This window comes from Salmo salar, chromosome 29 (genome assembly GCF_965601325.2).
Source record: "Salmo salar chromosome 29, fSalSal1, whole genome shotgun sequence".
NCBI classification, from domain to species: Eukaryota; Metazoa; Chordata; class Actinopteri; order Salmoniformes; family Salmonidae; genus Salmo; species Salmo salar.
This window is the reverse complement of record NC_138319.1, coordinates 25,638,329-25,653,789: the sequence shown is the minus strand read 5'-3', so window position 1 is coordinate 25,653,789 and position 15,461 is coordinate 25,638,329. Positions and strand designations below refer to the sequence as shown.

Sequence of the window (15,461 nt, the reverse complement as noted above, 5' to 3'; positions counted from 1 at the left end):
TATTAGGTACACCCATCTAGTCCCAGGTCGGACCCCCCTTTGCCTCCAGAATAGCCTGAATTATTTGGGGCATGGATTCTACAAGGTCTGGCGTTCAAACGTTGCTCAATTGGTATCAAGGGACCTAATGTGTGACAGGAAAACATTCCACACACCATTACACCACTGCCACCAGCCTGACACCATGCAGGATGGAGCCATTGATTCATGCCAAATCCGGACCAGGCAATGTTTTTCCACTCCTCAATTGTCCAGTGTTGGTGATCGCATGCCCACTTCCACTTGATTTAGTTGATAGGAGTGGAACCCGGTGTGGTCATTTGTTGCAATAACCCATCTGTGACAAGGACCAACGAGAGGACCAACGAGTTGCGCATTCTGAGATGCCGTTCTGTACACCACTGTTGTACTGCACCGTTATTTGCCTGTTTGAGGTACGCCTGTTAGCTCGCACGATTCTTGCCATTGTCCTTCGATCTCTCTCATCAACTAGCTATTTCCACCCACAGAACTGCCACTGGCTGGAGGTTTGTTGTTTGTCGCAGCATTCTGGGTAAACCCTAGACACTGTCATGCGTGAAAGGCCCAGGAGATGAGACGATTGTGAGATACTGGAACTGGCGCGCCTGGCACTGACGATCATACCAGTTTTGTAAAGGCTGCAAGAGCCACAATCAGTGTTACATTGTTGATAGCATGAGCTGATGCAGCTTGTCAAAGTTATCTTCAGAGAGGAAATGTTAGGAGGTTGGAGCATTGGAGCACAACTGTAGTGAAACTTTATCTGTCCTCTCCAGTGGAGGCTCTTCAGAGGAGGAAGGGGAGGACCATCCTCCTCAGTGAATGTCATAAAAATAAAAATAGTGAAACATTTATAAAGTAATCCTTTTTAGATAAAACTATACAAAATATATTCACGTCACCAAATAATTTATTAAAACACATTGTTTTGCAATGAAGGTCTACAATAGCCTCAACAGCACTCTGTAGGTAGCACCATGGTGTAGCTGGAGGACAGCTGACTTCCATCCTAATCTGGGTACATTAACTTCAATACAAACCTAGGAGGCTCATGGTTTCACCCCCTTCCATAGACTTACACAGTAATTATGACAACTTTCGGAGGACATCCTCCAACCTATCGGAGCTCTTGCAGCATGAACTGACATGTTGTCCACCCAATCAAAGGATCAGAGAATGAATAACAAGAAGTTGGTGGCACCTTAATTGGGGAGAACGGGCTTGTGGTAATGACTGGAGTGAAATAGGTGGAATGGTATCAAATGCATCACACAGTTTGCAGGTGTTTGATGCCATTCCATTTGCTCAGTTCCGGCCATTATTGTGAGCTGTTCTCCCCTCAGCAGCCTCATGTGGAATGAATATAGCACTGAAAGCATAAGCTACAGTTTGCTAGCACAGCAGTACATAAAATGTGGTGAGTAGTTGACTCAAAAAGATAGAAAGACAACAGTTGAAAAAATTTTAACAAATGAATGCATTCTAGAACGAGGAGCAAGAGCGAGAGAGAGAGAGAGGGCTAGCTATATTTCGCCATTTAGTTTCACTTTCACTTACTTAGCAAATCCAGCGAGCTAGTATAGCTTACTTAAACACTCGGCTCAAACACCCGGCTCACACCTGGCTATGACTATCAAACACAGGAACTCTTTCAAGTCAAGGTAAGCTTTGGGATCTACTAATTTATTGCCACCGGGGCCCGCCGGTGTAACTGCTAAATTGCTTACTGACTGTACACTGTACTGCATGATTGTAGCGGGTTAACTAACGCGTGAGTTCTATTAGCTTTGTTGACCACGATGTTACTTTATCTAATATGGTGACAACGATGTAGGCTGTGTGTAGTGGTTATTATATGAAGGTTTGGCTTGGAAAGGTTTTTTTGCCTGGTCACAGACAGCTCTGTTCTGCGTTGAAGTCCACAAGCGAAGGAAAAAGGTGAGAAAATGACAGTGTAGATGCAAGAAGGAATACAACGAGCTGTTTGTATATGGCTATGAAAGTGAACTGTTTGCGTGTGATCAGGGGTGTATTCATTATGCCGATTCTGTTGCAAACGGAACGAAACCGGGATAAACCTACCTGAATTTGTCCAATAGAAATTCTAATTTGCAACTGTTGGACTAATGATTATGCCTTAGATCAGGTAGATGCAGGCAAGAGTGTGCTAGGCGGTATTGAATGTGTCACTTTCTGTCCATGCGTCACTGTCTGTCACTTCAAATATTTATCTCGACCTGTGTGCACCTACGTTGTACATTTTTATTTATAGGCTAGGTTGTAGCAACCTCATGTTGGGTATAGGGATATTTTGAGAATCATGTAGTAACCTAAACCTATCGATGTTACATTGAGCTGGGTGAATGGAATATGAATGACAGTCATCCAATATGCTGTAGTAGAAAGAAGGCCATGCTAACAAATAATATAATCGTCCTCCCTCATATTAAACGACTACCGACCGCCACTGGTCCCTGCGTATTATTTTGTTTTCGCCTAGTATGCCAATACTCTTCACATTGGCTCATTGATCCCCCCCTCCTCTCCCCTGCAACTATTCCCCAGGTCGTGGCTGTAAATGAGAATGTGTTCTCAGTCAACTTACCTAGTACAATAAACGTAAAATAAAATACAAAATACTCAGTTTAAAGTACATTTGTTCAACCTCGAGTGAAATGCAAGTCTTTGATTCAATGACATTGTCAAACCTGTCTTTCAGTTCACTTCACTTTCACTGTAGTCAGAGATTATGGATATACTGACAAGATACGTCTCTCTGCCCTAATAATGGGAGTCGTTGTCCACAAAGAGGCACGGCGGGCTGTCTAGCTCCCGCCTATCCTTCCTTTGGATTGGTGAATACATCTAGTTATTGTATTATTTATTTTTTTATATTCGATGAGGGTTGTAGATGTCAACCGTCTGTATTCAATGGAGCGAGATGCTATGCTACTAGCCTCATGCCATGAATATGCATAGCCATCTCGATACAACTCCGATATAAGGTGTTCTTTCTCAAAGTTGCCGGGATGTCACGTGTCCTACTTATATCAGTACACTCGTAACAACTTAAGCGCTACAAAACTTATATTTGATCAAATAAACCTCACATAGCAAATAAGCCATACATTTTTTTGTTGACCAAATTCGACACTTTCATTGACCTCCATACAAAAACTCCATGCTTTGTGAGCGAAAAAATGAAAAAAACGCCACCTGCTGGTTGGAGTTCTGTCTCTCTCTTCCTCTTCCTCTCTGCTGTAGTGAGACTTCACTTGATCTCGCAGAGGTGGGCAACTCCAGTCCTCGGGGCCTGATTGGTGTCACACTTTTTCTCCATCCCTAGCAAACACAGCCGATTAATCAAATTGCATTCTAAACTTAAGATCATGATTAGGTGATTATTGGAGTCAGGTGTGTTAGCTGGGCCTGTGGCAAAACTGTGACACCAATCAAGCCCCCGAATTTGACTCCATAACATAACTAGGGTTGTCAGTTGACTTTAAAGCGACAGTTTACTATATTTTCTTACTACTGTAATAGCTAGCTAGTCCTGATGCACTTGAATTTTTTTCCTGTATTTGTTCAAATTGATATGTGTATTTTTGTATGTGAAGCAAATGCATATGGATGTTGCACATTCTTATTTTACTAATATAAAAATAATTATTTTGAGGTGTGGTGTGACTGGCAAGAATGAGTGGTGCCTTATGTATGATTTCTAAAGCAGGCCATATAGGGTTTATAAATGCTTCATTAAGCCTTAAAAGTTATATTCAATTTACAGCGGGACTGGACATATTGGTACAGGATGAACAGGCACCTCCTCAGAGCAGACCCCCCTGACTTTTCTTCTCTCGGGGATTGATGACCAAAGCAGAACGATAACAGGATCAGGATGGAAACAGCTGTTCTTGTAGGCCAATTGAGTCAACAGTCAATAAATGGTATTTGCATTTTCTTTGGATTTTTATTAGAAATTCTATTGCAGAGTGGTCTTTGAGTAGATTTGACCATGCTGTTGTACACAGTATTTACAGTATGCTGCATTTCTTTAATGTCTAATGTCCCTGAAGGGTCAATAGTCTAGTCAGTGCACAATGCACATGTGTGATCAAGACTGAGGAAACTGATAGGAAAGTAATGTTGAGCTATAATTGCCACAGAACATGTATGAATTATTCACCACTAATAAACTCAGCAAAAAAAGAAACGTCCCTTTTCAGGAACTTGTTCACTGTTGAATCTTGTTATGTTCATACAAAGATAATTCGTAAAAATCTAAATAACTTCACAGATCTTCATTGTAAAGGGTTTAAACACTGTTTCCCATGCTTGTTCAATGAACCATAAACAATTAATGAACATGCACCTGTGGAACGGTCGTTAAGACACTAACAGCTTACAGACGGTAGGCAATTAAGGTCACAGTTATGAAAACCTAGGACACTAAAGAGGCCTTTCTGCTGACTCTGAAAAACACCAAAAGAAAGATGCCCAGGGCCCCTGCTTATCTGCATGAATGTGCCTTAGGCATGCTACAAGGAGGCATGAGGACTGCAGATGTGGCCAGGGCAATTAATTGCAATGTACATACTGTGAGATGACTAAGACAGCGCTACAGGGAGACAGGACGGACAGCTGATCGTCCTCGCAGTGGCAGACCACGTGTAACAACACCTGACAACAACAACTGCCCGAGTTACACCAGGAAGGCACAATCCCTCCATCAGTGCTCAGACTGTCCGCAATAGGCTGAGAGAGGCTGGACTGAGGGCTTGTAGGCCTGTTGTAAGGCAGGTCCTCACCAGACATCACCGGCAACAATGTCGCCTATGGGCACAAACCCACCGTCGATGAACCAGACAGGACTGGCAAAAAGTGCTCTTCACTGACGAGTCACGGTTTTGTCTCACCAGGGGTGATGGTCGGATTCACGTTTATCGTCGAGGGAATGAGCTTTACACCGAGGCCTGTACTCTGGAGCGGGAACGATTTGGAAGTGGAGGGTCCGTCATGGTCTGGGGCGGTGTGTCACAGCATCATCGGACTGAGCTTGTTGTCATTGCAGGCAATCTCAACGCTGTGCGTTACAGGGAAGACATCCTCCTCCCTCATGTGGTACCCTTCCTGCAGGCTCATCTTGACATGACCCTCCCGCATGACAATGCCACCAGCCATACTGCTCGTTCTGTGCGTGATTTCCTGCAATACAGGAATGTCCGTGTTCTGCCATGGCCAGCAAAGAGCCCGGATCTGAATCCCATTGAGCACGTCTGGGACCTGTTGGATTGGAAGGTGAGGGTTAGGGCCATTCCCCCCAGAAATGTCCGGGAACTTGCAGGTGCCTTGGTGGAAGAGTGGGGTAACATCTCACAACAAGAGCTGGCAAATCTGGTGCAGTCCATGAGGAGGAGATGCACTGCAGTACTTAATGCAGCTGGTGGCCACACCAGATACTGACTGTTACTTTTAATTTTGACTCCCCCTTTGTTCAGGGACACATTATTCAATTTCTGTTAGTCACATGTCTGTGGAACTTGTTCAGTTATTAATGTCTCAATTGTTGAATCTTGTTATGTTCATACAAATATTTACACATGTTAAGTTTACTGAAAATAAACGCAGTTGACAGTGAGAGGACGTTTCTTTTTTTGCTGAGTTTACTAATTACAGTTGATGGGTATGAATAAACATGTACATATTATTTATTACATAAGCTATTACTATACTACTGCAGTTCATTAAAAATTGTAATGCTCTGTTAATGAAATATAATATGGTATTCACAGTTTTTACACCACAGCTTGGGTGTTGATTTACAGATTTAGCAGATTACCATTTAATACAGAAGCAACCCAAACCTTTGGTTTTACTTTTGGAATATGGAATTAAGAGACGTTAGTTAATGCCTTGACCTGTATCCTCAGGGCCGGATTACCGAACAGGGTTGGGGACCACCTGGAGGTCGGGGGCCCCCCAGATAGCATATGATAGCAAAACGTGTAGAATAGCAGGAAATTAGCTTAAACACTGCAAAATGTTCTCTCAGTCTCTTGGCAAAATGTGTAGAATAGCAGGTAATTAGCTTTAAAACAGCAACATTTTCTCTCAGCCTCATGGCAAAATGTGAACAATAGCATTAGATGAGCTATAAAACAGCACATTTTTGTCTCTGACCCATAGCAAATAGTATAGAATTGCAGAAATTAACTTTAAAACTGCAACATTTTCTCTTGACAAAATATCTACAATAGCATTAGCTATAAAACTGAAAAATATATCATCACAAAAAATCGTGTCAGTGCCTCTGTGCCCCAAATGCGGTAGTCCGGCCCTGTGTATCCTTGGTAATATATGAAATTGTGCACAGGCCGTCCACTGTGTTTAGGAAACACATTCTCAGCTACTGTATGTCACTTACAATGTTTGTATTTTTCATGTGCCTTGAGTGGAAAAGTCTTCCTGTTTGCTTGCATTGCTGGCACAACTGCTAGCCTGAATCTGAAGCTGGGGACACAGCAACACATGTCCCATTTGATTTATTGCCGAACCCGTTCCAGACCCGGGTCAGGTTTATGGTATTTGGGTTAGGGAGGACTCTGAAAACAGAATACAAACAGAATACTACACAAGTACTACACATATTCCTGCAATAATTACTGTATTGCGAAAGCCTGGATATAGTATCAGTAATGCAGTAAGCTAACCTATTGGTTGAAGTGACATAGAAGCCACAATATTGAGAATATTCACATGAAATTCTTCATTAGAATGTAATATTCACAAGAGGTCAGCAAACTGATATGCTTCCACACATTGCACTCATGTGCAAAGATCTTCATTGTAATCTGGCAGCACAAACACCTTCAGTGTCAATGACAACATGGACCTAAATGTGGTGGGTGTACTTTGTCAACCACTGTCAAGTTGTATAAACAGATTATGTCCAATGCATTTTAATAAAAATTCATGAACCTTACTATCATATACAGTAGTCAGCATACATTAGTAAAGAGCATAAATGGTTCAATTTCATTCCACTACAATACATTACATTAGCTAAAGTACATTGCACAGGGCATCTAACTCTTTTTGAATGTGTTTGATATTGACTTTCTAACAGAAATGGGAGCGTCAAACTGTGTAATCTGGAGTGTATTCATTTTAAATGTGGTCTTTATTCAAATAAAGAAATATGTAAAGTACCCCGCCCTTTCAACAACACCGGTTTCATTCAACAACCATATTTTTGGGTATCAATTGACATGAGGATGGAATTTATGGCAACATAAGGTCCTACTGATTTTAGCGGCTCAACAAAACCTGGGTGAAATCCACTGGTGACAAGCCTCCTCATGAGAGATAGACCACGCAGACGGACAGCACGACCATCACCACTGCCACGCTGCACAGCACCAGCACCATGAAAACCTGGCTGCGCTCGCAGCACTGCTGGCTTTGGGGACCTGCCTCCTCGTCCGTGGACAAGAGGCCCAACGAGGCGCTGTCCGTGCTGGCCGGTTCGGCGTACTGGGGCCCGCGGGCCTCCACCATCCAGCGCAGGACGTTGACCTTCTCCTCCATGTCCTCCAGCATGACATCCACATGGGCGATCTCCTCCTCCAGCTGGCTCTGCTCCAGATCCTCCAGGCTGGCGGGAACCTGGTCCTCGGCGCGGGTTAGTTCTGTCAGGCTGAGGGCCCGCGCTGTCACCTCGCTGGTTTCCCCTGGAAAGTGGGAGAAGAGACATGTGAGAAGAAGAGCTAGCCACGAATGTTAACAAGGTTACCACAGCTTGTGGATGCCCAGACTAGGATGTAGACTATATGGACGTAGACTATATGGACGTAGACTATATGGACGTAGACTATATGGATGTTTTTTTTTTCATTATTCCTCTCTAATCAGGGACTGATTTATACCTGGGACAATAGGTGGGTGCAATTAATGATCAGGCAGAACAGAAAACCAGCAGTACTTTGGACCTCCGTAGGGTAAGATTTGAATACACCTGCTATAGAGCTAAAGAGTCAGCGGCCGGTGGGTTTTTATTAACTGCAGTTTAGGATAGGTTTGTGTGGAAAACAATATGAAAAATTGCCCATCTGACTGTGGCACTTGCTAACCTTGTATGCCAGTCTGCACGAAGGTGTTGTTATTGATCAGGGAGAAGTTGGAACCCATGTTGAAGACTTTGCACATGTCTGCGTGTAGGAGTTCCAGACTGGAGGTGAAGGCCACCCAGAGCAGTTCCATCTCCTGTCTCTCCTCCTGGGGCAGTGTCTTATCCCGTAGCCGTGCCGTGAGGTGGTGACGGCTGGCCACTGCTAACTTCTGGGCCTTCTCCCGCGTTAGCCGCAGCTCATCACGCAGGTGCAAGCTGTCCGTGCACCCACCCACACACGAGGCCAGGTGGTGGTAACATGCCACCACCTGTTGGCCAATAGGGGAAAAATATTATTTAGAGGTCACTCAAGTAAAAACGAAACATTTCATACTGTAATATCATTTTCATACAATTGTGCCATTCCCAATCACACTGTGCTGGCGTGGATATTTATTTTGACATATCTCATCTTATCATCATTCTTCCAGAAACATGGTGGATGTGTAACCAGGCCAGTGAGTGCAGTACAGCTCACCTAAGACTCAGTGGTGTGAAAAGGGTTGACTGATTAGACACAATATACAGCATTTGTATTGTATTGTCTAAATCTGTGAGAATAGATGATGTGTGCTGGAAACGATTGTAGGACTGTAGGAGGTAAAGAGACACAATGGGGGTGAATTGTTGTCTTTGCTTAGATCTGCTGATTTGATTTGACAATTTTAAATACATGAAAATGTTACACCCGGCAACATATACCAAAATATGTCGTCAAGGATATAAACACATATAGTCTAAATATTTGTTTCCATTGTGTCTGTAGGTCAGGAGACAAGCAATAGCCTTTAGATGAGGCCTTTAGATGAGGCCATGCCACATACATTTCTCCAACCTCATCCCTCAGCTTTAGAGGCTGGGCTGCCATTGAGCTAAATCACACATTCTGAACTGCGGCTTTAAACAAATTAAGTCATTTGACTGTATACTGTCATGTCTGTACTAGCACCTTTAGGCTATTAGTAATGCCTGGAACTTGGTTTTTAATTTGTTGTGGTCCTCCACACAAAGTTCCAGTAATTTGGCCATGTTTGAGAGGACTATGTCAACTACAATCATTGGTTCAGCAATGATTGTTCTCAAACCTGTGAAAGGAATGTAGCTGGTGGCCAAGCTACTTTATATGAATACTGTCATTTCCCTTTTGGCCATCAGGAGGTGCAATGGCTCTACTATTTATGATAACCAAAGCCTGCTTGGGTGCGATGGTACTTAGAAAGTAACAACTATGGTTTGAGGTATGTATTAGTTACCTAATGTTGCTCTGAAAATCAGAATCTCCTAACTAGCTCTGAGCCAGACACCAGGTTAGACAAATTTCAACAAAGTATGACAGTTTCATTGATTTGAATCATACGAGTGGTTATTAATAGGGATTCAGAGCTTAGCCTTACAGATTGGTTTACATGACAACTATGACTAATAATCTGATTGCCATAGATCTATTTTTGGATAAGCCTAAGGACCTTGTATAGGGGCTTTTCTAGTCATCATAGGAATCTGTAAGGTAGAGCCGGATTGGAGATGTTACAGGCAGTGAGTGAGTGCATGGGAGAGTTGCAGGTGTGCAGCAAAGGTCAACCTACTACCACACTGTGCATTTCTGACACAGTAGCCGCTCTTCAATCACACACTGTCATATTCATTATCAGTATTCATATCTTGACATTTTGATTATGATATGCTACGATGCATTCAGAAAGTATTCAGACCCCTTGACTTTTTCCACATTTTGTTACCTTACAGTCTTATTTTAAAATTTACGAAATAGTTTTTTCCCTCATTAATCTACACACAATACCCCATAATGACAAAATAAAACCGGGTTTTTAGACATTTTTGCAAATGTATTAAAAATAAAAAACTGAAATATCATATTTACATAAGTATTCAGCCCCTTTACTCAGTACTTTGTTGAAGCACCTTTGGCTTCAACAGCCTCAAGTCTTTTGGGGTATGACTCTACAAGCTTGGCACACTTGTATTTGGGGAGTTTCTCCCATTCTTCTCTGCAGATCCCCTCAAGCTCTGTCAGGTTGGATGGGGTGCGTCGCTGCACAGCTAGTTTCAGGTCTCTCCAGAGATGTTCGATAGGGTTCAAGTGCGGGCTCTGGCTGGACCACTCAAGGACATTCAAAAACCTGTCCTGAAGCCACTTCTGCGTTGTCTTGGCTGTGTGCTTAGGGTCGTTGTCCTGTTGGAAGGTGAACCTTCACCCCAGTCTGAGGTCCTGAGGACTCTGGAGCAGGTTTTCATCAAGGATCTCTCTGTACTTTGCTCAGTTCATCTTTCCCTCAATCCTGACTAGTCTCCCAGTCCCTACCGCTGAAAAGAATCCCCAAAGCATGATGCTGCCACCACCATGCGTCACCGTAGGGATGGTGCCAGGTTTCCTCCAGACATGACGCTTGGCATTAAGGCCAAAAATGTTCAATTTTGGTTTCATCAGACCAGAGAATCTTGTTTATCATGGTCTGAAAGTCCTTTATGTGCCTTTTGGCAAACTCCAGCTCTAGGAAGAGTCTCGGTGGTTCCAAACTTCTTCCATGCACTGTCACTGTGGGACCTTATATGCACTGTGGGGACCTTATATAGACAGGTGTGTGCCTTTCCAAATCATCTCCAATCAATTGAATTTACCATAGGTGGACTCCAATCAAGTTGTAGAAACATCTCAAGGATGATCAATGGAAACAGGATGCAGCTGAGCTCAATTTCGAGTTTCATAGCTAAGGGTCTGAATACTTTTGTAAATAAGGTATTTCTGTTTTTATTTTTAATACATTTGCAAAAAATTCTAAAAAGTGGTTTTCACTTTGTCATTATGGGGTATATGTGTGGATTGATATGAAAAAAACAACGTAGCAAAATGTGGAAAAAGGGAAGGGGTCTGAATACTTTCCAAATGCACTGACTTAAAGGCCCAGTGCAGTCAGAAGCGTGATTTTTTCCGTTGTTTTATATATATTTCCACATTATTAGGTTGGAATAATACTGTGAAATTGTGAAAATGATGATAATGCCCTTTTAGTGTAAGAGCTGTTTGAATAGGCCGCCTGAAATTTCGGCCTGTTTTGGTGGGATGGAGGTTTGAACCTTCCATTGTGACATCACTATGCGTTAAATAGTTAATACCCACTGGAGACAGACGTCAATTCAACGTCTATTCCACGCTGGTTCAACGTAGTTTCATTGAAATTATGTAGAAGCAACCTTGATTCAACCAGTGTGTGCCCAGTAGGTAGAAAGCGAGTTCCAAACCTCTCTGCCAATAACAGTCCCAGACAGTCCTAGCAAAATTCTTGCTTGAGATATTCCTCCTTGCTCAGAAGATATTTTTTTTCCTTTTTGACCATTTTAATTGAAAACAATCACAGTAAGGTACTTAATTCTTACACAGAAATAATTTGATATTGAGATAAAAACACCTGCATTGTACCTTTTAAGAGAGCAAATGTTGATATAATTTTGTAGTCACAGTGCCATCCTGGCTGTCCTATTGTACTTCTTGTGTAAGGATGTCAGGCACTTACGACCAACTATGACCAAGGCAAAAAAAACGTGCTTTTACCCTTTGGGTAAAAATGCACTTTCACTGAAAAGATATGGCCTAATGTTTCAGCGCATTTCCAGGTCTACCATAACAGCAGCTTTGTAAGGAAGTAGTGCATGGGCATGGGAGGATCAGTAACTAAGATTCCTTGTATTTTTTGTAAAATAGATCAAATGAGAACTTGCAGATTATTTCATGTTTATTTCATCCTATAAATTAGACCTTTCTGGAAAAAATGATATAGTTTAACAATGGAATATGTTCAGTTATTATGAGAAAGTTAAGACGTCCTATGCCCTATGGATGGAAAATCTTAAGTGTATTTAGAACTCATTGGCCTGGTTTCAGCTCTTAACATAGCCACGTTAGGATGACAATAATCTGTGCTCAGTGAACTCAGGGTGTTATGTGATACAGGGATTGCATTAATACCTTATTATATTGATACAGACTAATATGGAATACTCACATAATGCATATTTGCATTGTTTACCATATGCTCAGTGTTTATTTGGAATATTACAGTAAATCATTTGGCATATTCAGTCTTTCAATTTCAATTTAACAGAACTAGAATCTAATTTTCACCTCTGACGAATGAACCTAAAGCAGATACAGTACGAGTCAAAGTTTAGGAGAATAGATTTCTGCATTTTCAAGAACTATCTACAATAAAATATTGGATACACTATATACATAGTAGGCTAAGATATCTTGATCTCTCAATAAATATGAGCTCAACAGACCAAACCACTCAAATGATAGCACATGCATGTTACACATGACCTTTTCCAGAAGTCTTAGACTATCATCATTTAATCACAAGATAAGTGGACTGACTAACCCCTTTGTGAAAAGAATGGAGGACAGATTATTTGAATGGGTACTTTGTAGATAAAACCATAACTTGACAAAACCATAACTGCCAACCTGAGCATCTCACCTTTATGAGTGAATCGATAAGAACCTTCCCCTCTTCCAGAGTCTTTGGTGAACTGGTAGTGCCATCGTCACCCACTTTGTTGTTGATGAGTGGCATGAGGGCTGCTGGTCAAGAGCTGCAGACCCTGTCACAGCAGGCGAGCACAAAGCCCACCCGTCCTTCAGTCCGCCGGTCACCCCTGCACTCAATTCCCAGCCAGACCCCTCATTCAACACTCTGCACCCGGGAGAGTCAGAATCCCATGGCCATGCAGGCTACAAAGTCATGCACCATAATTCTTATTCCAAAACTTTGCAACGTCAAAACAGGCAAACATGAGGTCTTCCACTCTTACCTTCCACCTAATAATCCCCCCTCCAAAAAAAAAAAGTCAGGTGTAGAAAAAGTCAACGAGTACTACAAAATGTTGTGTACGGGATAGTGGTGTCTAAGTCCTTAGCAAGAGCAGTGATAATCCAGCGATTGACCCCTTTGGACTGACGCAGGCTTGGCCCCAGCGACTAATCTCATTATCCATCCCCCTAAGGCACGATGATGATGCTATTGTGCAGGAGATGTATGGGTGCCCTCCTCAGAGACATCCCTTTCCCTGATTTATGGCTGGTGGGGAGGTTGAGGAGGGGCAAAGTTTTTTTGTGTCTCTTGGCTGTGGTCTACTCTCTACAGTACACGTAGTCTACAGCTGTCCTTACCTCTCCAGTATGATACAACCTTGTGGAAAATTTTTACAAAGTGTTTTTACTAACTACTATACTGCTGTAAACCTCTTTTGATTAATTTATGAATGAATGTACAGTGAGGGTATGTGTGGACTGTTTTGATCAGATATTGGTCTGAATTGTACCATCATGCCTTCAACATGTGAAGACACGGTTTACTGTCACAAATACTGCGGGTTAAGTGTTTTGGTGACTTTGTATTGATACTGTGATACCGCAAATAGTAAGTCGCTCTGGATAAGAGCGTCTGCTAAATGACTAAAATGTAAATGTAAATGTAATAGATTAACTATACCACGATTTTGTTCACACCATGTTCTCACACTTGAAATCTGTTCCAAGCATAACATTTTGCGACTGAAAGGTCACACTACTTTAAGTTTTAAATTATTATTAAATAAACTGTCATTTTAAATGGAGAGAGTGTCTCTCCTCACCTTCCCACAAACATGCCAGGCATGAAAACTGATTGATGTCCATGAATTGTATGTGTGTTGTTGTAATTCAGTTGTCAACATTGTGAGGTTACTCATGAAAATGACTGACTGTTTGTATTATTGACACACACCCATTACCACAATAGTAGCCCTCTTTCATAAGCAAATATAAAGACAGCAATGAGTGGAAGAAGCACTTAGTGTGGATTAGAACTTGAATGGAGAGCAGTACAGGGCACCATTGTCCAATCAGCTTCTTTTGTGGTGGTTTCCACCCAGGACTTTTACCATGTCATTCGAGGTTCACAGTGCATCACTGGTGAATGCCCGGACATAACTTTGTTGTAAAGATTGATAAAAAAATATAAAAAAATACATCACATACCCACACATATTCATTACTTCTAAAGTTAAGTGCGATGTATAAAGAACTAATGACCGTGTGATTAAGAAGTACAATTAGGCAAAATGAATACTCACATGTGTGAGCCTAGAATCCCAGTTGAATGTACGGCAAAAAATGATGTATAATAATATGCTTCACAAACAAATGATGCATGAATAAATAACTACATGAATTAGAGTAGAAAATAACTTTAACATGTTTTTTTACTTGATTAGAACGGTCAGGCTACGTACAGTATGTTAAGGTCTCTAGAGCCACCTGCTGGTTTAAACAAGTGATAGACCTACATTTTGTGACAAAATGCATTTGCAACATTGTAGCTGCCTATCTTCTGCTAGCTCTGTATTTTCTGCTGGCTGCCCCACTATCACAGAAAGCACTGAGCTATGCTGAAACACCTGCATTTTGGAGCTGGCTAACTCAACATAGCAAAAAAGAGACCATGTTTGTATGCGGCCTTATTAACTCAATGATTTTAGACCTTTTTTTTTTTTTTACATTGTTTGCAAACTGATATGTGACACGTATTAATGCCAAAATAACATGCAAAACAGGCAACAACAAAAAAATCTAATTATATATATATTTACTGTATGTATATATTTATTTTAGTTAAACAGGTGGGGCTCAAAACAAATGGGACTCTGCCCCACCTGCCCTGGATGATGGGTCTCCACTGTACGCATGGCATTACCTCCCAAGAAAGGACATTTTTTATTTATTACAAACATTGCCTGTTATATGAATGACCGTTTTGCGCGCGGAAGAAGTACGCTGTACACACGTGCTTTGAAGGCAGAGTGTTCCGAACTTCCATGCTACATTTTAATTTATCAAAGCAAGGTAGCTATGGTGGTCGACGAAAGCTACCGTGAGCAATGATTTCCCGAGTCTTATTAATTAATTGCAAACTTTCAAATGGAAAGAATGTTTAAAGTTGTTGTTATTATTGTTGCCAGCTGTTTGGCCAGCATATCATTGGCTCGCTACTTTTGATAGGTTCATTTGGCTGGCTAGCAAGCTACTGTAATGGTGGCAGATTATATTTTCCCATAAATTCGAGAAGAAAAAAAAACAGCAATGAGAATAGCTAGCTAGTAGCTATACTGACAGACCTGTTAGGGCTAGGGGGCAGCATTTGCACGTCTGGATAAAAAAAATGTACCCGATTTAATCTGGTTACTAATCCTACCCAGTAACTAGAATATGCATATA

General features: G+C 41.7%; 1 protein-coding gene across 1 annotated transcript; it reads right to left on the bottom strand.

The window, feature by feature from the left end:
* Nucleotides 1-4,892: 4,892 nt before the first annotated feature.
* On the bottom strand, nt 4,893-13,130 carry rgs9bp (regulator of G protein signaling 9 binding protein). Its single transcript, XM_014181364.3, has 3 exons — nt 12,685-13,130; nt 8,151-8,457; nt 4,893-7,751 (listed from the first exon to the last, which is right to left on the bottom strand). The coding sequence occupies exons 1-3, from the start codon at nt 12,778-12,780 to the stop codon at nt 7,378-7,380; spliced, it is 777 nt and encodes a 258-aa protein (XP_014036839.1). The 5' UTR covers nt 12,781-13,130; the 3' UTR covers nt 4,893-7,377.
* Between the last annotated feature and the right edge of the window lie 2,331 nt (nt 13,131-15,461).